This window comes from Bacillus rossius, chromosome 1 (assembly GCF_032445375.1).
Source record: "Bacillus rossius redtenbacheri isolate Brsri chromosome 1, Brsri_v3, whole genome shotgun sequence".
In the NCBI taxonomy this organism is placed as follows: Eukaryota; Metazoa; Arthropoda; class Insecta; order Phasmatodea; family Bacillidae; genus Bacillus; species Bacillus rossius.
Window position 1 is genome coordinate 101535868 of NC_086330.1, and position 25221 is coordinate 101561088.

Below are 25221 nucleotides of genomic sequence, written 5' to 3' on the forward strand. Positions count from 1 at the left end.
TTATAAAATAAGTATAATACAGCTTCGCTGAGAACAATGTTCGCAATTCAATTCAACTTCTGGAATATTTAAAACATTCAATTTTATATTTGCTTCGCATCAAACAACAAGTTTTCACACTGACCTAGCTGCCGGGATTTTAATTTCGCTCAGAGTTTATAGTTATTGTCAGTTTTCATTTTATTAAAGTGTTTCCATTTTTATAGCAGGTTACATTTAAAAAATTCATATTCCACATTCTTTGCACTTAGTATACAAACAATACTGACATTCGATAACCCGGTAAAAACGCTAATCCGGCTTGGCTGTATTGTCGAACGTGCAGGTTAAAGACCTTTCACAGAAGCAGTTAAGTGTGAGAACAAAATAATGATCATTCAAAAAAAGTCAAAACCCTTGCATAATTTTTACATTACTTCAATATTCTTTTGTATGATCATTGCTCAACCATATTTCGTTCCCGAGTTTATGCATACAGGGGAATAATATATTCACTCTCGAAGAAACTAATGTTATCATAGAGCTCACATACAATACCACAGTTTCACAAGGAGGTTCACATGTTAAGACAGATTGTGGCTAGGCCTGTGTTAATATAATACCAGTTTTTTTAGTTTCAATCTAATATGAATACGAATATAAAATTATTCACAAATACGAATATCTAGTTAAAATAGTAAGAACGAAAATTAGAATCCCACTAAAAAATTTTTTTCATGTCATTTAAGAACTTTGGAAAATTAGACAAATTGCCTGCAAAGGTTGGCATCCGGTGCGTGGTTAGGCTGCCGTCGTCTGGAACATATTTCATTTCAGCTCAGTTCCTATTCGCCTTATTTTCGACAACCTGCTACTTTAAATACATATTAAGAAAATTTTCACGAACCGCAAAATACCGTGAAATCTATTGCAATCTATTTTAAGAAAAATGTGAATCTTTTTTTAAAACACTATATTCCAAAAATAGTGATTGAATAATCTTATATTTACATATTTAAACCCTAGCTATCCCTGAGTTTTCATTGTTAACTGGCACCAGGTAGTTTGTATTTTAGTTCAGCAATATTTTAAACACAACTTTTGATCATTACAACTGGAATCTTAATCCCTTATTTAGGTTTTTTTATATACTTTTGAGTTGGAACATGAGTTCTGTCATAGATATATAAAGCAAGTAAGTTGCTACTGTCCTACTGTATCACAAGGTGTTATATCGCATGTGGCAACTGATTTATACGCTGTTGAAACTATGATGATTACCTCTTTTAGTGCCCATCACAATGGTAAGTCCATGTTTTGTGGTGTTGTTCATGGTTGTTGGTGTTTTAATACTTGTTGCATGTTTAAAATATCAATAATTGTTAGTCCTGTTTTGGATTTTGAAGTCATACTAAACCTCAAAAAAGGGTATTCATATTTCATAAATGATTTAATCTCACCAGTATATGACAAACATACTAAGTATACTATGTCAAGTAAGTAAACGAATATTCGTGATTTCGAGTGTTAATATTTCAGGTCAATTCAAATATGAATACTGTGTTTTATCGCATAATCGTCGCACATTTTATTCTTTAAACAAGTTTGAAAAGTAGGAGTGCGACGTTTATGCGAGAGAAAAAAATTTTTGTTAGGTAAAGTTATTCATAAAAACAAAACCCATTCATGGAAAGTATGTTTATTTAAAAAGTGAAGTATAAAAGAGCACGCAGACCAATTTAAATTAATAAGTCATGCAACAAAAACCTTTCTTCAACTTTAAATAGACAAACAAAACCGGTGACCCGAATGCGAGCCTGAACGAACACATAACGGCATAACTATCGTCGTAGTACACACTTACCTTGAAAGAGTGCTGGCCATAAGATGTAGTTAACTCGGCACTCGACAGAGAGCGCGCGTTGCATGCAATCGGCGAGTTATCAATATTCGACATGTGCACGCTCTATACGGGAAGCAACATAACCAAAGATGAATAATGCCAACTAGCACTGGCTACATGTTTGTAAGTGGTACACCGCGGCGACGCAAACGAACATATAAAGATTATAACGTTTAAAAACGTTTTTAAAAGAAAATGTAAACATCACACAACTTCATATTTCCGTTAATTAAATAAGTAAGTGGTAATGTCCGAATAAATATTAGATTTATACTTTAAAATACATCGTTTTATACGGAAAAAATACCCACACAAAGTGCTGGGAATCTAATAGCGGGACCAAAAACATCATGCAACATTTACGCGAGAAGGTTTTTCATCCAAATTTTGACGCCTTAAAATATTATTAATAGATTGGCGCGTGCGACGATTATGCGATAAAAGAAGGTAGTTTATCATTCGTATTTGTATCCCAAAATTTGAATATTCACACAGGCCTAATAATTACTCCTCAAAAACAAACTGACAGTTTAGAATCCTTAAGTGTTAACCAGTCATGATTTGATCCCACCACATAAATATTACTAATTATTTCACAGACAAATTGCTCACTGCAGCCCAGAGTGAAACCTCCTCAGTGAAAAGGAAACAAAAGGAGGGAGTCTGGCTCACCGCTTGAGACGCACGGGGTACTTGAAGGTGAAGGTGAGGTGGTCTCCCGGCTGGGGCAGGAGCCCCCAGAAGTAAGTTTCGCCCCTGTACGCTTTCACCAGGCTGTACTGCTTGTAGTTCTTAATGTCAGATGTGACCTCGGCGTCCGGGTTCGAGTGCGGGTAGAACAGAGGCACCTTCCCGAACTGCTTGTCCTGGAAACCCCACACACTGTGTCCAATCTGTAGTGGTTTAACACTTACTTACACTCCAGTTACAATTTCTGAAAGTATTAAATTATTATTAGAGAAGATGAAAAACAATAAATAAATACTTTGAGAAGATAAAAATAAATGAATATTTCTTTATTGAAGTTAGGGTTTGAACTTAGGACTAGTCGCGATTAGAGAATTTTTTTCACATATGAAGAAGGGGGGGGAGGGGATTTTGAGGGAGGGAGGGAAAAATAGAAAAAAAAAAATTAAAATTTCAACATTACTTTTGACACTAACAAACTTACATATGGGCCTACAATAATATACATAGGCAATGGGGCTTTTCACACAGTAAAATACTGTCTGCACTAAGGATTAGCCAAACCAATCCTCAAATATCATCAATTTCTTAGTATTCAATGAATCAATATTCGTGGAAAAAGAGTTGAAGAAAAATAGAGGACATAAAATAAATTTAAAAATTTGAAACTGATAACCTCTGAAGTTTACTATGTATTTTTTTCTTCATACCTATTGTGCCGCCAATTAGTATTTTTTGCACAAGTGTAAATTTTAATTTTTGAAAAATAATGTCGCCAGTCATTCTTTTGCTGCAAGAACTTAAACTTTTTCTGCCTCTTGTACACTCCCATTTAATCTTTGTCAAACCTGTCTCCCCAATCAATCCCAGCATAAATATAATTTTGCCTACGATCCAATGACCCAGCAAGCGCTATCGTCTTATCCCAGCTTTGGCGCACGTTCGTCACCTGTAATTCTCTCTTAAGCCGTGACAAGAACTGCTATGCCCTGCAAACTATCAGAGCAGACTGTTTCTGAGACCTCGCCTGACGTGAGCACTCGATGGCATGATCTCGAGTCATTTTCACCAACATTCAGTCACGCCTCCGGGCTCAGAGTACAGCCTCGTTCCCACTGTCATCGCAGTTTCCCCCCCCCCCCCCCCTTTCCAGAGAGGCTGAACACTGCCCAGAGCACTGACCGGCCAATAACCCCAGCCTGTCTCGAGGCCACGACTCTCTAGTCTCAGAATGTATCACCTCTGCCCTCTAGTGGCAGAGTTGCGAATTATTTCCCCTGGGTGTTTGAACACCCGCTAAACGCCTGCCCCCTGGTGCCTCACACAACAAACAGTGCCCCGTAGTTCATTTCCAAGTCACCAGAGCGATGCACTGGTCCCCTCCATAAGCCCAAAGCGTAAGAAGTCGCCTCGAGTGAGTCGATCTCTCCTCGTTTCGGACACCCCTCAGTAGGTCGCGCTGACATCGGCCAGTACCACCAACTTCGAGATATCAAAAACAGTAGTTCTCGACCACTTCTTTGGAACCTTTCAGTCCAGAAGCCGAAGCCTCCCCCTTTTCTTTTGTTTGATTTCGGCTTTTAATTACGAGTCGCTGCCACCCCAAACTTACTTCGCGCCACAACAGCAGACTGACCACACCGCGAGCCGCACAACAAGACTTCATGCCGGTCGTTGTTTAAAGATGTAATCAGCTAGGCAAGGGATTTGATTCCCACAACTTTAGTAATTTGTAATTAGTCAGTCTGCATACCTCGTAGAAGTAGTCATGCTTCGTTTATAAGATTGCATAATATTTTATATTTTTGTGTCATGGAAACGTCCGCGACAACTGCGTCTTCGCGAGCTCCGCACCCTGGCTGAAGCTAGAAGCCATCTCCTTGTATGGTGAGTTTATTTCAAACCTTATTCCCCGACCACAATCATCTTTGTTAGGAGGCATTTTCTGCCTATTTTGCTAACTGTCTGTGATCATGTTATGATCATGTTTCATTCGGACTTTTTCACAGACAGGGTCCAAGGGCCTGATGCGGACCTAAGACCAGACCAACCTCGAGTCCTTCCTCCAGCAATCAGGACGACTAAGGCGCCCTGACGCCTCTTTAGCAGCTCCACTTCGGCCAGCAAACGTCAAACCTCCAGTCCATTTTTTTTATATCTTCAGAATAACATTAACTCATGACGTTGAAAAGATCGGAACAACAGAAATTTTTCTTTCGGAACTTTAATGGGATTGTTTATTATTAACCTGTTTATTGTTTCTGATTCCATTGTAATTATGTATAATGATTAATGGTAATTTTCTAATTAGGGCCGACCGATTCTTTTGACAATGTATTTTTATATCCATGTTAATGTATTTTATAATTTATATATATATATTTGTTAATCAATTTATCAAGTTTATTATTCTATGTGAAAGTAATCAAAAGTTAAATAAACATAGAGGTACTTACATCTGGACGAAACCATTAATTTGCCTTTTGAAACTACAAGATCCACCCATTACACAAGTCATCAAAAGCGAGTGAAGTGTGACAAAATGATAGCAGAGTTAAGGTTTACTGTTTACTCTGTTATTACTGATGTGTAACACTACACTAAGGATTAGCCAAACAAATCCTCAAAAGTCATCACTTTCTTAGTATTCAAATGATTTAATATCAGTGGAAAAAGAGTTGAAGAAAAATAGAGGAAATAAAATAAATTAAAAAATTTGACACTGATAACCTCTGAAGTTTGCTATGTCTTTTTTTCTTCATACCTATCCTGTTACCATTCCCTAACTGTACTTTTACATATATTTAGAAATAAAATTACAATATGTATTAATTCTGGAAACATAATTTATAAATAAAACATTTAAAGAGAGAGTAAAATATTTCAAAACCAAGGTTAATATTTTTAATTGCATGTACATTATTTTATTTTGGACTCTTGGGACCTAGATTCGATTTCAAGGGGTATATTCAAAGTACTTTTTGGATTCCATTTCGAGATTCCAATTCGAGAAAATTGGGATTTGACCCATTATTTGTCTTAACTGATATATGCAAATTTTCCATAATTTGGGGTGAGATATATCCCCCCTATCCTCCCCCTCCTGCATCAGCCCCTGCCCTGGTCTTTCTGCACACAAAGCAAGTGCTCTACTTCTGAGCTACACCCCATTGTTTTAATTTAAGGGTTGTTTAAAAAAACAGACAATTTAAGAGTTGATTTAAAAACAGACAATTTAAATTGAAGTGCAGTAAACATTGTTTATTTAATAAATGCTAATTTACCACGCATAACATAATCTAAACTATTTCATGACTATCCTGACATTAGTATTTTTTTGGTTTCCTGAAGTCACTAAGACAAAACCAGGGATGGTTACTAAAAAAAAAAGCCATGGATTTGACGTCAGCCAGGGCTTCGCCTCACAAGTCTGGTCCAACTCCACTGTCCAGTTCCCCTCCTTCCCGGCATTTGTACCGCCGACGTATGTAAACGTGCATGTGTTCAAATTGCGCGCCACGGACTACCGCAAGAGGGCGCTTAGCAGCAGTGCAACGTCATCCAGAAACCAATAACAACAATTATTATTTAAGTATTAATATATAAAGTAGCAGATGTTTAAGGTTCTGAGCCCGGATGAGGGATTGTATAAATTATAAGAATGTTCTGTCTCTTCTTCAAAACTAACCCTTGGCGCGGGATCACATGATAGAATAACGTTTTGTTCCGGCGGGAAGCTGCCTGCTGCCCGCGCGCAGAGCGCTGCTCGCCCTAGTTCCTCTTCGTCATCGGCCGAGGTCAGACGTGCGCGGAGTCATCAGAGACGTGTGGCCACGTGTCACCAACCCCGTGGTATCCGTGTAGGCTAATCAGTGTGGCGTGCCCGACGCCTAGAGCGGGCCAGATCTTAAGTTAATAAGCTCAATTAATTAGAGGACTAATAGCTCGCCTCACACGGGCCACGTAACGCCCTGACCGGGAGTCTCAGCCGGGTCCACGTGCCCACTCACGTGGTGGCGCCCACTACAAATAGCCTCGGGTAAGCAGGTATGTCCTCAGATTATTCCATTCTGCATTGTGTGTTATGGTGAACTCTCAATGATCCATCGCGTCTGTCCATCACCGGTCAGTCCGCCATCCTTCAACGAGCCGAGCGATGCACAATGATCTACAAGACCATCAAGTACTTTTCCATTTTGATGCTGTCAACCGACTAGAAGGTTTTAACAGTAATGAAAATTTATCTTGTACAAGGTAGATTATATTGACGATCATTAAAGTTAAGCACATATAATTCATTTAAATGAAAATTTTTCGCTGTGATATTTATTTATATATTTTCAATTTTACCGTACATTATAAATAAATTACACTTCTATGACTTGGTCAACTTTTGTATCAAATATCAAACTTCAAATTGTGTTAAAACAAAATTTCGCTTATTAAATAATGCCTGAGCTCCTGACTGGACAGTTGTAAAGACTTCTAATTTAGAATTTGGAGTGCTTTACACCCAATCCCCACTGAAAATTTTTATTTTATAATATAAATATACAAACTGATGGAAAAAATATTTAAAAACAGCCATACAACATTCAAATTCAACCAACTTTTTGTCACTTAAACTAAGCTGAGCTAGCTGCAATTAAAATAAATTGTATGAAGAAAAATTAAGCAGTTAATTTTTTCAAGTGATAACACCAAAAAAAGATCTGAGTCCTGAGTGAAATACATGTTTAAATACAAACATGCAGCAATAGTGACATTAATTTATAGTTTCCTTTATGCCCGATGAAGTAGAGGAGGCTAGTTTATGGATGTGCTATAACTGCAAGTGATTTCTGACGATGTGCTCTCAGTGTGTTTATTGGCCTATGATCAAACGAAGACTCTCCAGCACTGTTCACGCCTCTACGAAAAAAAAGTGTGAGGGATGGACACCAAGGTTAATAAAGCTGAATTGATTGATGTGACAATGCAACGCGAGTGAATAACGCAAACTGTTATGGAGGGAGTTTAGGTACACATGTGACGAACCTTCACAGAAGAGGACAAAGAAACAGCAGGATGATGAATAATGACAGTGAAACATTACAACAGACGGCAGATCCATCAATAGGGAATGTGACACTGGCTATGTAGTTGCACAAGTGGAGTTCCCATAGTCTTCATTGAAGGTAAAATGCTTTTACAACATTATTTGGTGTCTTAGTTAAACAGATGTTATTTTATACGTAACTTCGTAGTTGCTAAAATAGATTTGTGTGTCAAGGCATCTACAAAAATGGTTGGTAAAACATTTTCTGGAAGCTTAACTCCCATGCCAACACACACACACTTAACTCAAGAACTTAGCTTACTTTTAGAAAGCCATGCATAGCCAATTATCAAACTAATTAATAATTTTTCCCTCCTGTATACAGCAAGGAAGTTTAACACCTGCCACACTACCAAAATGAAAACCTTGTTTTTTCCAAACGTTCCATTATCATACTCAAGTTCAGTATGATATTTAATGTTGGAAGTAGTAAGTAATTTTTTTAAGCTTATGGTCTCAAAATTAAAAAAAAAATCTATATTTATTATACATAAAATTAATTTTTTAGCAACAAAATTGGATTTTAAAAGTATGAATTAAAGTAGTTTTTCATAAACACAGCATAATCTTACATGAAGCCATGTGATAGACTGATCCAACAGGATACTATTATTGGTAAGTCATTCACTTGAGAAGAGTTGTAGTATGTACACTCTTTAACTGGTTAATGCAATTTATTATTGGCAGTGTGGGCAATGGAGGGGATGAGGGGAGTAATTGGCCACACTACCCCAACCATCTCCTGGCTTAGTACGCAATCTCTGTGGTTTTTCTAGCTGTCTAGTGGCGACGTCCTGTCTCAATGCCATCTGATCTTGAATCAACATGGACAATTCCAGTCTTGGAAGGATCAAACCAACCTTCGTGCTTATAACCACACGTATAAAAAATATACATAATTTTAAGTGTCATACTGAGACCCATAAATGTGACATGGGGCATAGTTTCCCTGATCATAAAAAAATGTTTCAAATACAATGATATAAAATTTAACATAATATAATCTATTAATTAAAAAAAATAATACACTTAATTTCCCATATTGATACAATACATAATGAATTACAATAAATTTACTATAAAAAATTATTTCTGTGCTTTTCACAAATTCATGTTACAAAGTGAATGTTAATCAAGTTTACAAGTATAAAAATAAGACAAATTTAAATTATGACTTAATTTCCATTAAACAATGTTTTTTTGCTATCATATTAATCGAACAATGTAGACTTGTTCATAGGCACGTGCATGCATGACTTCAGTAGTGGGTGTGCCAGATTATGCAGCACCCTTCTAACCTACCCCACCATTGTTACTCTTCTTACCCTAAAACTCGAGCAAACATTTTACAAGCATTGCATGGAAACAAATTTTTAAACAAGATAATCAATATAAATGTAGTTCTCTTTTTTTTACCTTGTAAATTTTTTTCTATTATCATAGTTCACATGCCTGAAAAACAATGAAATTGAGCCTTATGGTGGTGCCAAGGCAGGCACCTTCAATACGCTCTAGGCCCATGCGAAGATTTGACTAAGTGATTCAATCAACCCTCTTTCTAATATTTGTTTTAACTTCACCAGGAAATTTCCTATTTGTTTTATATGAAGCTTAAGTTGTGATGCAAAGCCTCGCGTCTGATGTGAAGCTAGGCGTTTGTTGCGAAGCTTTAAAACATGAAAGCCTAAGATTCGGTCATGAAAGCATAGAGTTTATTTGTGTTTTATTTTTTGCACAAATAAAGTTGGCTACTTAAAAAAATCAAATGTGGCACTCAGGTTTGCTTTTATGAATTCTCAATTTTAATATTATGTATAGTTAGTTTATAAGTTTTATTGAATTGTGTTATTTGTAGGGATGAACTAGTTCATCAGTTAATCAGTTTAAACATTAATTTTTTTTTTCATCCAGTATTTTATAAAATAAGTGTAATACAGCTTTGCTGAAAACCATATTATCAATTCTGTTTGACTTTGCCAATATTTTAAAAATTCCATTTGACATTCGCTTTGCATCAAAAAACTAATATTCGCACCACACAGGCCTATTGTGCACACCTATGGAAGTTTTTCCTTTCTGCGGATAGCCATTCAAATGTGTTTAACTTTGAATTGTGTATGATGTGCAGCTAAGGCTCATCACATACTTTGGAAACTGTCAGAATGCAAACAGACAACTAAGGGATGCTGAAAGCACAGACCTTCAACTTCTGCACCTTGCCCTTGAGCGACGAGTGCGTGCCAATGTGTTGGAACAAGGACGGCTTGTAGTGGATCCACAGCTGAGACTTGGCCTTTTTGCAGTCTTTCTGTAAGCAAAGAGCCGTCCAGCTCAGCTCGAGCCCTTGTTATTCCAGACACGTCCTTTACACACAGCCCTTGTTATTCCAGACACGTCCTTTACACACAGCCCTTATTATTCCAGACACATCCTTTACGCACAGCCCTTGTTATTCCAGACACATCCTTTACACACAGCCATTGTTATTCCAGACAAATCTTTTACACACAGCCCTTGTTATTCCAGACACATCCTTTACACACAGCGCTTGTTATTCCAGACACATCCTTTACACACAGCGCTTGTTATGCCAGACACGTCCTTTACACACAGCCCTTGTTATTCCAGACACATCCTTTACACCACACAGCGCTTGTTATTCCAGACACATCCTTTACACACAGCCATTGTTATTCCAGACACATCCTTTACACACAGTGCTTGTTATGCCAGAAATGTCCTTTACACACAGCCCTTGTTATTCCAGACACGTCCTTTACACACTGTGCTTGTTATTCCAGACACATCCTTTCAGGGCCGGTGCAAGGTAAATTGGCGCCCGAGGCGAGAAACCTTAACCCCCCCTTCCCCCCGACACCCCAAAAAAATTTTCCCTGCCTCAAAATACATCACGTAAGCCTAAGATTTTGTCAACAATCAAATGTAAGCAGGCTTGTAGTTCTTTTTTTTACTTTTTTACTTATTACAAATCATAAACAGGTCACAGTGGACTTTAAATAATTACTTATATCAATATAAACATTCCAAACTGTTACAAAAATCCATTTTCATCTAGTTTCAATAATCGTTAAACATATTGTATCAGCTGTTATGTGTCGTGCTGCGCCGCCACCAGCTACTTGGCGCCCTAGGCGGTTGCCTAGTTCGCCTATATGGACGCGCCGGCCCTGCATCCTTTACACACAGCCCATGTTATTCCAGACACATCCTTTACAGTTTACACACAGCCATTGTTATTCCAGACACGTCCTTTACACACAGCCATTTTTATACAAGACATTACCTTTATTCACAGTTTTGTGAGTAAGTAATAGAGAGTTGCATGAAATATTTCTGTACCCAGGAGGTAAAGGACACAATGCCTATTTTTATATGAAACTGAGTTGACAAATGTCCATGATGTATTTATTTTACTATATATAGTGGTACAGAGCATGGCATAAATACCATGAAACCCCCCCCCCCCCCTTTTTTTCCCCCACATAATTCTAACTGAGGAGACCCGCTTGTACTTGCGAATTCATAACTGGGAAATGGGAAAGATAAACTTATTTCCGTGCCCCCCCCCCCCCCCTACAATCAAAAATTCTACAGATTTTCACTCCTGGTGCAGAGCAATATAACTACTTAGTTACTATAGATAATGAAAATAGGTATGTTTAGTTTTGTTCAGGGGTAAACAACACTATGTGGACTTGACTAAACTTGCTCTTCTGTAAAATAATAATTTTGTGCTATGATGTTACTTACTTTCGGGTGCATTAAAAACTGAAATAAATTAATGGGAAGAGAATGTATGAACTCTTGGAGTACTGGTTATTATAACTTCACCCTGCATTATTTTAAAAATTTCATTAATGACAACAATTACTCTGTGTTTACCTTTGAAATAATTGCCCGGTTGGCATTTATGAAGATAAAATATTTGCATGAACCTAACTAAGATGCTTATCACTTTGAAGTTTAATTTTGGTACAATTTTAATTTATGTCTTTATGAAATAAAGCAAAATAATAAATCCGTAAATAAACACATCAAAGTTACACAATTTGATGAAAGTTAAAGTACAGAGTTTTATTCTTAGCTTGCAAAACAAACTGCAAGAAACTACCATGCCATTCTCAATGAGAATTTTAAAAAAATCTGAATATTACAAAAAATTAAATTTCAAATAAGTGCCACTAAATTTGTGTGTGAACACATAAGCAATGAATTAGAAAGCTTGAAACTTGGATCCACATGGAATATCTACAGCTGAGCAGAAATGAGACAAACTTGTTAGGAGTTCTAGCCAACCAACCCACAATTGGTTGATTGATTGATTGATACACTTTGGATTGGAATTCAGCCCGGTGGCACGGAGTTCCCCTACTTGCCTAATTTCTGAAGCCTCTTCCTCAAGTCCTTTCCTCTTCTCACATCCCGTATCTTTTCCTCAATCCTATTCCACTCCTGCCCTGATCTTACTAGGCACACTTGCCTTCCTCTTTTCGTTCTTCTCCACTCTCTCTGAATCTTCCACTCATGATCCCTCCTCCCTCTATACACCCCTTTGTTCAACCTGTCTCCCATTTCACTGCTGCACCCATTAAATTTTTTTGAAGGAAATTATTTAAGAATTTATTATAAAGACTTCTAAGAGTATATTTATATCTATACTACGTAATTTGATTTTTTTAATAAACTCTAATTCAAGTGTATGAGATTAATAGGGATTTTATGACATGATATTAATTACTGTTTCATCTCAATAAAATAAAACCATAATACACCCACCAAAAATTCCAAAAATAATTTTTACTGTGTTTTCAAAATAATAACATTTAGCTCAATCAACAACTAACAAAACCAAGCACAGATTAAGAGGACAGTTTTTGAGGGACTATAAGCTGCAAGTTTCTATCTGATAAATTAAGAATTTCAGAACAATATTTAGCCAAAATGTTTTTAAACCATTAACAAATATTCCACCAGCATTTTTTTCTGCTGAAAATAACATACAAACTGTATTCTTTTTCATTGCCAACATAAACTTAAATGGTTAAAGGTTTCACAGGATGTCCATTAAAACCCACAAAAAGAATTGCATGACTTCTGAAATTTTATAATTTTCCACTCACCAATACATGTGATATTTCCATATCAAATAACCAATATAAAATTTTATTTTGCTTCTTACATTGTCATGTTTCTAACTAAATTTGAATTCATTAATTTCATGATATGTCACAGATAAAATAGGTAATACCTCGTGGACCAAAATACTTGTCACACTAGTATTGCAACTAACAAACAAAGAAAGAACCCAAAATACAATAGTGTGACACAGTTAATGGAGCAAAAAAGGGTTGAGCCTTACTCTAACCATTAAATTAAAATTTCCTGACAAAATATACAGTTTCCTGACAATACCCTGATTTTTTCCCAGAAATTGAAAACGCCTGACAGGTACAGGTTCTGCCTATTGCTGGACCCCCTGTTTCAACATCAATGTTTCTCTCTCTCGCTCTCTCTTTTTTTATTTAAAAGAAAAACCCAGTGCCCCTTGAGTGCACCCTCCAAGAGAGGCCACTCACCGCGTCCTTGTCGAACCTGCAGACCTTGGACTGGATGAGGTGGTCCAGCAGCCAGTCCACAGGCTTGTCGTTGTAGAACATGAGGAAGAACTGGATGAGCCACGGCAACTGCACACACTTGAACATCTTTCCTGAGAACAACATGCAAACCATCATTAAGTATACATCAACTACAATTACTCCAAAAAGGCTTAAACATACATGTCAACAACAAAAAAAACTCATTACTGCGAGTTGATTTTTAGATTCACTTTATAAAAATATTTAAAAAAATTCAGGTAATGAAAACAATACTTGAAACACTCTGACTGAGACTGAAAATTTATTTAAGATTGTTGAGAAAAAGAAACCTATAGAAATTCAAAATGTTTAGTGTGGTGCAATAGTTGTTTAACCTATTACTTTAGCTTAGAAACAGTACTGGTACTCAGGAGAAAGAAAACCCACAATAAATAAATAAATAAATAAATAAATACCTATATAAAAGTATATATATAAAGTTACATAAAAAACTGCTTGTGGAATACATGTAAGTGGTAAAAAACATGTGTACTGCCTAAATAAGGTTCTGAAATTCTCAACTTTAAACATTTATTAGATAGAGGCTTGCTGCTTATATTTCTTCTCCCCTTACGCCCTCAAAAACTGTCCTCTGAATCCGTGCTTCATTTTGTTAAATGTTCACTCACCTACTAACAACCAGCTCACGTCATCGTCCTGGGCATTTAAGTAGTAATGGGCTAAATTAATAATCAATATATTTTTTTAATGCCATTACATGCATTATACAAGATAATGAATCTATTTCCAACATCTCTTGTAACTGAATAATCTCAAAGAAAAAAAAGTTTTTGATAAAAATTATAAGATTTACACACAATTTGAACTGATTTGATAGTATACCTACTAAGGGATATAACAGTTCGTTATATACAAAAATAAAAAGATGTTACGCGCCAATTGTAGTTTTTGTTTTATTTTTCAATATAGAATGCTGCATAGACAAATCCAATCACTTTCAAAACTACATATTTTGTGAGAGCCACCGAACGTGCCCTCCTGGTGCAGCGATCGACAGACGACTGGTGAAATCATGGCACTGGTTCCTCCACGCAGGAAGGGCAGTCACATGACCTCACCGACCAATCACACACACGCTTCATTCACACTACAAATCACAAGCCAATAGGAATACGCGACATACATTGAAAACAGTTTTCTATACACAGAGCCAAGAACTTTACATTCTCGTTCTCTCTCTCACACCGTGAGACAGCAGTTATCACACAGTTCCCACGACCAGTGACGAGATATCGTTACAGTCTCTCTCTTACTGGGGAATCACTGTTTTGTTCTCACTCGCACTTACAGGCCTCTTATGCCTCTCTCTTTCTACACATCACCCCAGACACAGTCCCTTGTTCTAGAATCATTATGCAACATCTGCATTCTAATAACAACGTGATATATTTAATTAATTAAATTAATTAAAATAAATAATAGAAAAAACTCATTACACATAATATTAGGTAAATACAAGTAGCAAAACAAAGTTGAAAGGATGACAGAAGAAACATGATTATTAAATAATTATAAATTTAGAATAAAATATACTGGCAACCTAACCCATTCTTAATAACAATATTGTTAGTAGAAAAGGCATGTATACTGCAATGCTACAGGGAGCTATGACTTCTTTTGTAAATCGACCCCTCATTTTTTCAACTCCTTGCAGCAATGATTTGTCTAATCAAAAATTGTTTCAGACAAAGTTTTGGATAAAAATTATAAGATTTACAAACAATCCAAACAGATTTGATAGTGTACCTACCAAGGGAGTTATGGATTTTTTTTTAATTCTACCCATCATTTGTTTAACCCCTTGCAGCAATAGTTCGTCAAAAAAAATTGTTTCAGACAAAAGTTTTCGATAAAAATTATAAGATTTACACACAATATGTACAAATTCTATGTTGTGCCTACGAAGCGAAGTATGATTTTTTTTTGTCCTCAAACTGTTTTTTTTTTCAACCCCTTGCAGTTATGATTGGTTGTATCAAAAACTTTTTCAGACAAAAGATTTCGGTAGTACTCCAACGAGTTTTAATACTTTCAAACACATGTGATATTACCATATAATGGGAGTTACAGCGATTTTTCTGTTTTTCATATAACCTAAAAACATCCATTTCTACCCCTTTGGTCAGATATTGCCCATTAACGAACTAGACCAAGATTTTCCCCTACTAGATTTTATGTATCAGTTTGGAGGTGATTTGTGAAAAATTACAGCAGTTATTGTGTCCATAAAAGTGTTTTTATATAACTTTTAAGTTGATGATGGTTTTGGGATCTATGGACCATGAAACAAAAACTATGTAAAAATTTTCCGGAAGTCACAATTGTAACAGTTACAATATGTAGCATTTCTTTGAAATCTACATAACACTAGTAGAGAGATTTGAGATAATCGAGTGTTACCCATCTGAATAATATTATTCTCTAGTTTAATTAATATCTGTCTTTATATAGATATATATACACTTACATATACATACATAAATAAATACATATAATCAATAATTGTGGAAGTGGGGGGATGAAAAAAAAAATATAAGTACACACACATACATAGAAGATTGTAAAAAAAAAATGCAAACCAGAAGAAGATAACAGCTGACCAGCTGAGGTGTATACAAATAAGTTTTCAATTAGTTAAAACAACTGAGCGTTGCTCAAGACTTACCTATGAACCCCAGCTGACAGAACTCGAGCACGAACCACGGCGACTTGTCGGCGATCTTCTGCAGCGCGTAGCTCTTCATGGTGGAGATGAAGTTCTTCTTGGCGAGGATGTCGTCCTCCAGCTGCACGTAGAAGGTGCCCTTGGGCTGGGCGTACATCATGAGGAAGGCAAAGTCGAGGTTCTGCTTGGTGCGCCAGCGCACCCTCTCCAGAGGGTCCCCCAGCGTCTGCTGCAGGCTGTCCAGGTCGGGGTAGTAGGACGCCGGCGGAGAGATCACCTCTATCAGGCCCGACTCCACCTGGTCCCGGAACCTGCCAGCACCACAGTCACATTGTAACACTTATCCTCCTCCTTCAAACTAACCTCATCCCCTCCCTTCACAAAAAAAAAATTATAAGTATGAAAGGTTTTCATTTTAACTATTTTTATGCTAGCATCCCTGTAAGTTGAGTAAGTTTTATTAAATTGTGCCGCCAACATTAGATTCAAAATAAGCAACAAAGATTCATTTCTATAAACAGTTGATTAGTCGTTGCCAATATAACAGTACGAAATGGAAGTATTTTGAGATCCCAGGAGAATAATTGACTATTATAAATTTTTGAATGATACAGCTGCAATTGGAAAGAAACTTCTTTAAAAGATTTATTACAAATTTGAATTTTTAGTGCAGTAAAAGTGTTAAAACCAGTAAAAACACTAGCAAAAATAGTTTTTTTTCTTTGTTTTACATTTTATGTGAATAATCATCTAATTACAGTCTGTTCAGACTACATGAAAATTAAATTAATACTTTTAAGGATACTTTATGTGATTTTTATAACTTACTGTTCTTCTATCTGTCTGGCCACTTGAAGAACATACTCCTGGTCAACCTAGAAAACAAAAAAATTGCATCCATTATACATGATAATGAATCAAATTTCCAACATCCCTTGTAACTGAATAATATAATCTCAAAGAAAAACGATATAAGAGAGATTCGGGCAGATCTAATGTTCCTTATCTGTCACAAAATATTAGTGAAATTAAAATCAGTCTTAAATATATTCGAGCAAAGTCAAGATTTGTGGAAAGCAGGAAGTGGAGGGATGAAATAAGCTATAAAAATATATTTTGAAGAGTCTGGGGGTGTGAGTGATTGAGAGAGAGAGAGAGAGAGAGAGAAAGAGAGAGAGAGAAAGAGAAATACTCCCTAGGCAAGCATCTTTCAGTAAAATTTTGAATAATGATGCTTGAAAACCCATTGTTAGGCTATCTGAAACCCTTATTTTTTTTAAACCTGAATATTTGGAAAAATATTCACTTATTAAAAATAGATCTTTCACATCCACTACTTAAGATTATGTTCTAATATGTGTTTAAAAAGTAAGCACACTCTAGGTATGCACAACTGAGCCACAATGAAGTCATTTGAAGCTGGTTAATTAGTTGCATTATAATTTTTTTTAAAATAAAAGAAGTCACTAGGAGGAGGCCATTGTTCCCTACCTTTCCTCAAACATTAATTCGCCCCTGTAACTACGCGTGAATAAAATGGGTGAATTTGTTTCAACTGTTTAGTCATTAATGCCTGTATCACACAATACATGGTTTTACACAGGCTGTAATAAAAAAATTTTATGAAACCTTTTTGTAGCCTTGCATGCAGGCTGCGGTAGATGTTTCTATGGAAGAAGTTATCACAAGTAGAACGTGACTGTTGTAGGTCTAGCTAATCTTTTGCGAAGCGAAATTGTAAAGAAACTCATATGTATCCTACTCTATGAAAATTACTATTAAGTGTGACAGCAATTTATTATCGCAGAAGAAGATGTAAAACTGCAGGAAGAAGGGCTTGAATAGTGTTCTTAACTAAACAAGTTTGGATTCAACCAACTGTGTTTTCTGAATGCACTTCACACACATACTTTGCGATATCTGCCAAAGCACTATTTTGGATGGTTTCATTGAGGTATTTTGCAGATTTTGTGTTATATAAACACGAATACTCTCACTATCTATCACATAATACCGTAACAGCTTCAGGAGTGCAAATAATATTTACTGCTTTAATTATGTATTAAATATTAACTACCACTTGCATCATTAAGAGGGCCCTTACTGTTACCACCTGTTTGGCTAACATGCCAAACCTTCAACAGAAAATTTCACCAGACCATTCTACAAAACCTTCCTTTAAATGCTAAATCTTTTAAGATAGCTTGCAATGCAGTCCAAATATATCCTGCCCCAAAATCTTAAATGGAATTTTCCATTGTGTGATATCGCCTTAAGGGGCCCGCCTTAAGGGGCCCGCCTCGTCAGGGGTGTGTGTGTGTTAGTGAGGCGGGATGATAAGCGCGACGTTCGCTGGTGGTTCTAGCGCGGTGTCTCCTCTAAGCGCAAGGCTCTGAACTGGCGCGCAGTCTTATCGTCGTCACAGGATAACTGTGAAATTTGAGCAGTGACCGTAAGATTATATGGCCGAGAAATGAAGATAAAGGTGTAATGCAAGTCCCTTAAGTGCTTTCAAGAATCTATACTGGTTGTTTTACGCCTAAAAATTACTCTGAAAACATGCATTTTAACCATTTTAACGCTTCTAAAAATACAGTTTAAAAATTTAATCCGAAAGCAAAAGTAACTTTTCGGCCCTCAGCGAACTCTTAAATGCTTTTCGTAAACAGACCCCACTCGGATATCTTGAGTGGTTTTCAAATCGCGTTGTTTTTCCTGAAGCTCTGCGCACCGTCTGTGTGACTAGGTAGGCGGAGCCCTTAATTATAAAAAGACTAGAAAGTTGATGACGGGACCTCAGGGAAAGAAGGCTCTAACAGTTACACTACCTCTGCAACAAACACAATGATGAGACAGTCCGCTGCTTCTTCGACACTCATGCTGTCTAGGAGGTTCTGCAGCGTGGCCAAGAGGTAGCTCTGGAGTTCCCGCTTCACCGTCGGCACACCCATAACAATGGAGACTGTGGAGAACAAGCATAAAGCCGGCATTGAACATCAGAACCGGTTTCTTCATTAACAGAACATATCAACACCAATTCAATGACCGTTCTCGTGATTATCTTCACAGATCCAAAATTATGGATAGCTTAGTAACAAAAAAAATTATACTTTTCTTGCTGTTTACAAATACTTCATTAAAGGATCCTTCAGACCAGCGGCAAAAAACTAGCGGATTGCAGGTCGCATCACGCTGTCATTGTTTCGCACTGTCCGTCCCAGCAATCTTTCAACAAAGAAATATTATCAGGTGAATTGTCTTGAACATAACATTTTTGTTTGCATGAATGTAAAAATAAGTTGTTAGGACACTGTTACGAAGCCATTATAGCTACACAAAAATATAAAATAAAAAAAATTATGTTTCTGTAATTGTTTCACTGCAATCCGTAATAAGTAATTCTTATTATTGGATTTTTTTAATTTCATAATTAGTGTTTTTAAGAGTACTGTTGTTTTTCATTTCTTCATAACACGCTACGCATTGAATTTATTGGTAATGCTACAAAATAATATGACATTAAAATAGGTTTTTAACAAATTTAAACGTTTAGTCATATGTATCTGGCCCTCGGATTAGTTAAAAAAATTATACATGGTCTTCGAAAAAAGTAAGATGGTCAGCACTGCTTTAGACTAAAGAATCCTTCAAGAATGCATCTTAGAGAAAACCAGCCTTTGAGGAGTTTCTGGTGGTATATTTTAGTAAAAATGAAACTCGTCTGTTTCTTAGCCAGCCAACTGCCATATACATTTTTTTAATTATCTATTGCTGTAAAAAGATTAACTAACAACATATGTAAAAATTAAACATTTCCTGAAAATTTGTAAATGCAAACATATGGATAAAAAAAAAAGTATTTCTTTGTGTTGAAAAGTTATTTTCTGGATCCACAACTGGTTATGTTTGTCCCTAAACTATCACACTGCGGCAATGTCAAGCAGCAGCGAATCACCTTGACATGAAAACCCCACATACACCGCGGCTTCTCCCACTGTGCCTAAGGTCATTATTCGCAAACACGAGTATTATGGCCTCACCAATACCATCAGCATCTCCACCATCATAATCACCATCATCACCATCAAAATCACCACCATCACCATCAATATCACCAACACCATAATCTATACACCACCATAATAACACCATCACCATCAACCCAACCATCATCTCTACCAGCATCCCCACCATCATCAGTACCACCATCATCAACATCCCTACCACCATCATCACAACCATCATCACCACCACTATAATCATCACCAACACCATCATCAGCACCACCAACATTACCATCACCACCATCATCACCAACACAATCACCAGCATACTTTCTTATCACTGCAATGATAGAACAAAGTAGGCTGTGAAGTGGAAAGAGAATTGGAGCAGACGTGAAATTGCACATCAGATGTTTCCCCAATGCATAGTTCTCGTGGTCAAGTAATGGCACTATCAGTATACTACACCCTATAAGATGATCAATGCTAGGTATCAGAAAAATCTGCAGGTTCAATGACTTCTAGGATAAACTCCCCAGTCCTCTGCATAATTAGAAAAATGTCACACATGCACTGGCTGCTGACTTAAAAAGATGTGAGCTGAGTAGCCTATGATTAAACCTTTCTCCGGTTGGGGAATTCTCATTAGCCAATATTCTTCCACATTTACTGCGACAATGAACTAAAGAAATCACAATGATAAAAGTATTTCAACTTTCTCCTTATCGCTCTCTCGTAAAGGCAAGAGCGCCACGGGGAAGACTCACCACCGGAGCGGCTTCTGGAGAGCGTAAAGGCAGGCCGCAGGCTGAGCGGGTTGTCCATGAGGTGCGGCAGGAAGTGGTAGACAGAGGGCAGACGCAGCAGCTGGCCGCCAGCGACTGACGAGGAGTTGGCACCGTCCTGTGTCAGCGCTAGCCCGGTCAGGTTCCGCAACACTAGACGTGCCTCGGCGCTCAGTAGAGGCGACGACGCGTTGGCGTCGCCGGACGTTAGCAGCTGCCCCAGCTGCTGCGACAGCACGTAGACCTCCTCCTGGCGTGCGCGGTGCATCAGGTCCAGGTGCTGCAGTCGCGCCTGCAGTTCGGCCAGCCGCTGCACCAGCACCTGCTCCTGGCTCAGGTCTGCAACACCCGACACGACCACTCATACAGCCGCTGCACCAACACCTGCTCCTGGCTCAGGTCTGCAACACCCAACGAGACCACTCATACAGCCGCTGCACCAACACCTGCTCCTGGCTCAGGTCTGCAACACCCAACGAGACCACTCATACAGCCGCTGCACCAACACCTGCTCCTGGCTCAGGTCTGCAACACCCAACAAGACCACTCATACAGCCGCTGCACCAGCACCAGCTCCTGGCTCAGGTCTGCAACACCCGACACGACCACTCATACAGCCGCTGCACCAGCACCTGCTCCTGGCTCAGGTCTGCAACACCCGACACGACCACTCATACAGCCGCTGCACCAGCACCTGCTCCTGGCTCAGGTCTGCAACACCCAACAAGACCACTCATACAGCCGCTGCACCAACACCTGCTCCTGGCTCAGGTCTGCAACACCCAACAAGACCACTCATACAGCCGCTGCACCAGCACCTGCTCCTGGCTCAGGTCTGCAACACCCGACACGACCACTCATACAGCCGCTACACCAGCACCTGCTCCTGGCTCAGGTCTGCAACACCCAACGAGACCACTCATACAGCCGCTGCACCAGCACCTGCTCCTGGCTCAGGTCTGCAACACCCGACACGATAACTCATACAGCCGCTGCACCAACACCTGCTCCTGGCTCAGGTCTGCAACACCCAACGAGACCACTCATACAGCCGCTGCACCAACACCTGCTCCTGGCTCAGGTCTCCAACACCCGACACGACCACTCATACAGCCGCTGCACCAAAACCTGCTCCTGGCTCAGGTCTGCAACACCCGACACGACCACTCATACAGCCGCTGCACCAGCACCTGCTCCTGGCTCAGGTCTGCAACACCCAACGAGACCACTCATACAGCCGCTGCACCAACACCTGCTCCTGGCTCAGGTCTGCAACACCCGACACGACCACTCATACAGCCGCTGCACCAAAACCTGCTCCTGGCTCAGGTCTGCAACACCCGACACGACCACTCATACAGCCGCTGCACCAGCACCTGCTCCTGGCTCAGGTCTGCAACACCCAACAAGACCACTCATACAGCCGCTGCACCAACACCTGCTCCTGGCTCAGGTCTGCAACACCCAACGAGACCACTCATACAGCCGCTGCACCAGCACCTGCTCCTGGCTCAGGTCTGCAACACCCAACACGACCACTCATACAGCCGCAGCACCAACACCTGCTCCTGGCTCAGGTCTGCAACACCCAACAAGACCACTCATACAGCCGCTGCACCAACACCTGCTCCTGGCTCAGGTCTGCAACACCCAACGAGACCACTCATACAGCCGCTGCACCAGCACCTGCTCCTGGCTCAGGTCTGCAACACCCAACACGACCACTCATACAGCCGCTGCACCAGCACCTGCTCCTGGCTCAGGTCTGCTACACCCAACAAGACCACTCATACAGCCGCTGCACCAACACCTGCTCCTGGCTCAGGTCTGCAACACCCAACAAGACCACTCATACAGCCGCTGCACCAGCACCTGCTCCAGGCTCAGGTCTGCAACACCAACACGACCACTCGTACAGTTGCTGCACCAGCACCTGCTCCTGGCTCAGGTCTGCAAAACCCAACACGACCACTCATACAGCCACTGCACCAGCACCTGCTCCTGGCTCAGGTCTGCAACACCCAACACGACCACTCATACAGCCGCTGCACCAGCACCTGCTCCTGGCTCAGGTCTGCAACACCCGACACGACCACTCATACAGCCGCTGCACCAGCACCTGCTCCTGGCTCAGGTCTGCAACACCCAACAAGACCACTCATACAGCCGCTGCACCAACACCTGCTCCTGGCTCAGGTCTGCAACACCAAACGAGACCACTCATACAGTCGCTGCACCAGCACCTGCTCCAGGCTCAAGTCTGCAACACCCAACACGACCACTCATACAGCCGCTGCACCAGCACCTGCTCCTGGCTCAGGTCTGCAACACCTAACACGACCACTCGTACAGTCGCTGCACCAACACCTGCTCCTGGCTCAGGTCTGCAAAACCCAACACGACCACTCATACAGCCACTGCACCAGCACCTGCTCCTGGCTCAGGTCTGCAACACCCAGCACGACCACTCATACAGCCGCTGCACCAGCACCTGCTCCAGGCTCAGGTCTGCAACACCCAACACGACCACTCATACAGCCGCTGCACCAGCACCTGCTCCTGGCTCAGGTCTGCAACACCCGACACGACCACTCATACAGCCGGTGCACCAGCACCTGCTCCTGGCTCAGGTCTGCAACACCCAACACGACCACTCGTACAGCCGCTGCACCAGCACCTGCTCCTGGCTCAGGTCTGCAACACCCAACACGACCACTCATACAGTTGCTGCACCAGCACCTGCTCCTGGCTCAGATCTGCAACACCCAACACGACCACTCATACAGTCGCTGCACCAGCACCAGCTCCTGGCTCAGGTCTGCAACACCCAGCACGACCACTCATACAGCCGCTGCACCAGCACCTGCTCCTGGCTCAGGTCTGCAACACCCGACACGACCACTCATACAGCCGGTGCACCAGAACCTGCTCCTGGCTCAGGTCTGCAACACCCAACAAGACCACTCATACAGCCGCTGCACCAACACCTGCTCCTGGCTCAGGTCTGCAACACCCAACGAGACCACTCATACAGCCGCTGCACCAGCACCTGCTCCTGGCTCAGGTCTGCAACACCCAACACGACCACTCATACAGCCGCTGCACCAGCACCTGCTCCTGGCTCAGGTCTGCAACACCCAACGAGACCACTCATACAGCCGCTGCACCAGCACCTGCTCCTGGCTCAGGTCTGCAACACCCGACACGATAACTCATACAGCCGCTGCACCAACACCTGCTCCTGGCTCAGGTCTGCAACACCCAACGAGACCACTCATACAGCCGCTGCACCAACACCTGCTCCTGGCTCAGGTCTGCAACACCCGACACGACCACTCATACAGCCGCTGCACCAAAACCTGCTCCTGGCTCAGGTCTGCAACACCCGACACGACCACTCATACAGCCGCTGCACCAGCACCTGCTCCTGGCTCAGGTCTGCAACACCCAACAAGACCACTCATACAGCCGCTGCACCAACACCTGCTCCTGGCTCAGGTCTGCAACACCCAACGAGACCACTCATACAGCCGCTGCACCAGCACCTGCTCCTGGCTCAGGTCTGCAACACCCAACACGACCACTCATACAGCCGCTGCACCAACACCTGCTCCTGGCTCAGGTCTGCAACACCCAACGAGACCACTCATACAGCCGCTGCACCAGCACCTGCTCCTGGCTCAGGTCTGCAACACCCAACACGACCACTCATACAGCCGCTGCACCAGCACCTGCTCCTGGCTCAGGTCTGCAACACCCAACAAGACCACTCATACAGCCGCTGCACCAACACCTGCTCCTGGCTCAGGTCTGCAACACCCAACGAGACCACTCATACAGCCGCTGCACCAGCACCTGCTCCAGGCTCAGGTCTGCAACACCAACACGACCACTCGTACAGTCGCTGCACCAGCACCTGCTCCTGGCTCAGGTCTGCAAAACCCAACACGACCACTCATACAGCCACTGCACCAGCACCTGCTCCTGGCTCAGGTCTGCAACACCCAACACGACCACTCATACAGCCGCTGCACCAGCACCTGCTCCTGGCTCAGGTCTGCAACACCCGAAACGACCACTCATACAGCCGCTGCACCAGCACCTGCTCCTGGCTCAGGTCTGCAACACCCAACAAGACCACTCATACAGCCGCTGCACCAACACCTGCTCCTGGCTCAGGTCTGCAACACCCAATGAGACCACTCATACAGTCGCTGCACCAGCACCTGCTCCAGGCTCAAGTCTGCAACACCCAACACGACCACTCATACAGCCGCTGCACCAGCACCTGCTCCTGGCTCAGGTCTGCAACACCTAACACGACCACTCGTACAGTCGCTGCACCAACACCTGCTCCTGGCTCAGGTCTGCAAAACCCAACACGACCACTCATACAGCCACTGCACCAGCACCTGCTCCTGG

At 40.8% G+C, this 25221-nt stretch overlaps 1 protein-coding gene across 3 annotated transcripts in view; it reads right to left on the minus strand.

Annotated features, from left to right (window-relative positions):
• LOC134540863 (alpha-1,3-mannosyl-glycoprotein 4-beta-N-acetylglucosaminyltransferase B) overlaps positions 1-25221 on the minus strand; it is a 577977-nt gene that overhangs the window by 24530 nt on the left and 528226 nt on the right. For all 3 annotated transcript variants that reach the window (XM_063383880.1, XM_063383897.1, XM_063383889.1), the window contains 7 exons: positions 20782-21138; positions 18839-18972; positions 16839-16885; positions 16011-16321; positions 13265-13395; positions 9868-9975; positions 2555-2748 (listed from right to left, as the gene is read on the minus strand). In XM_063383880.1, the coding sequence (XP_063239950.1) occupies positions 2555-2748; positions 9868-9975; positions 13265-13395; positions 16011-16321; positions 16839-16885; positions 18839-18972; positions 20782-21138 (1282 nt within the window). The remainder of the gene's footprint in view (positions 1-2554; positions 2749-9867; positions 9976-13264; positions 13396-16010; positions 16322-16838; positions 16886-18838; positions 18973-20781; positions 21139-25221) is intronic.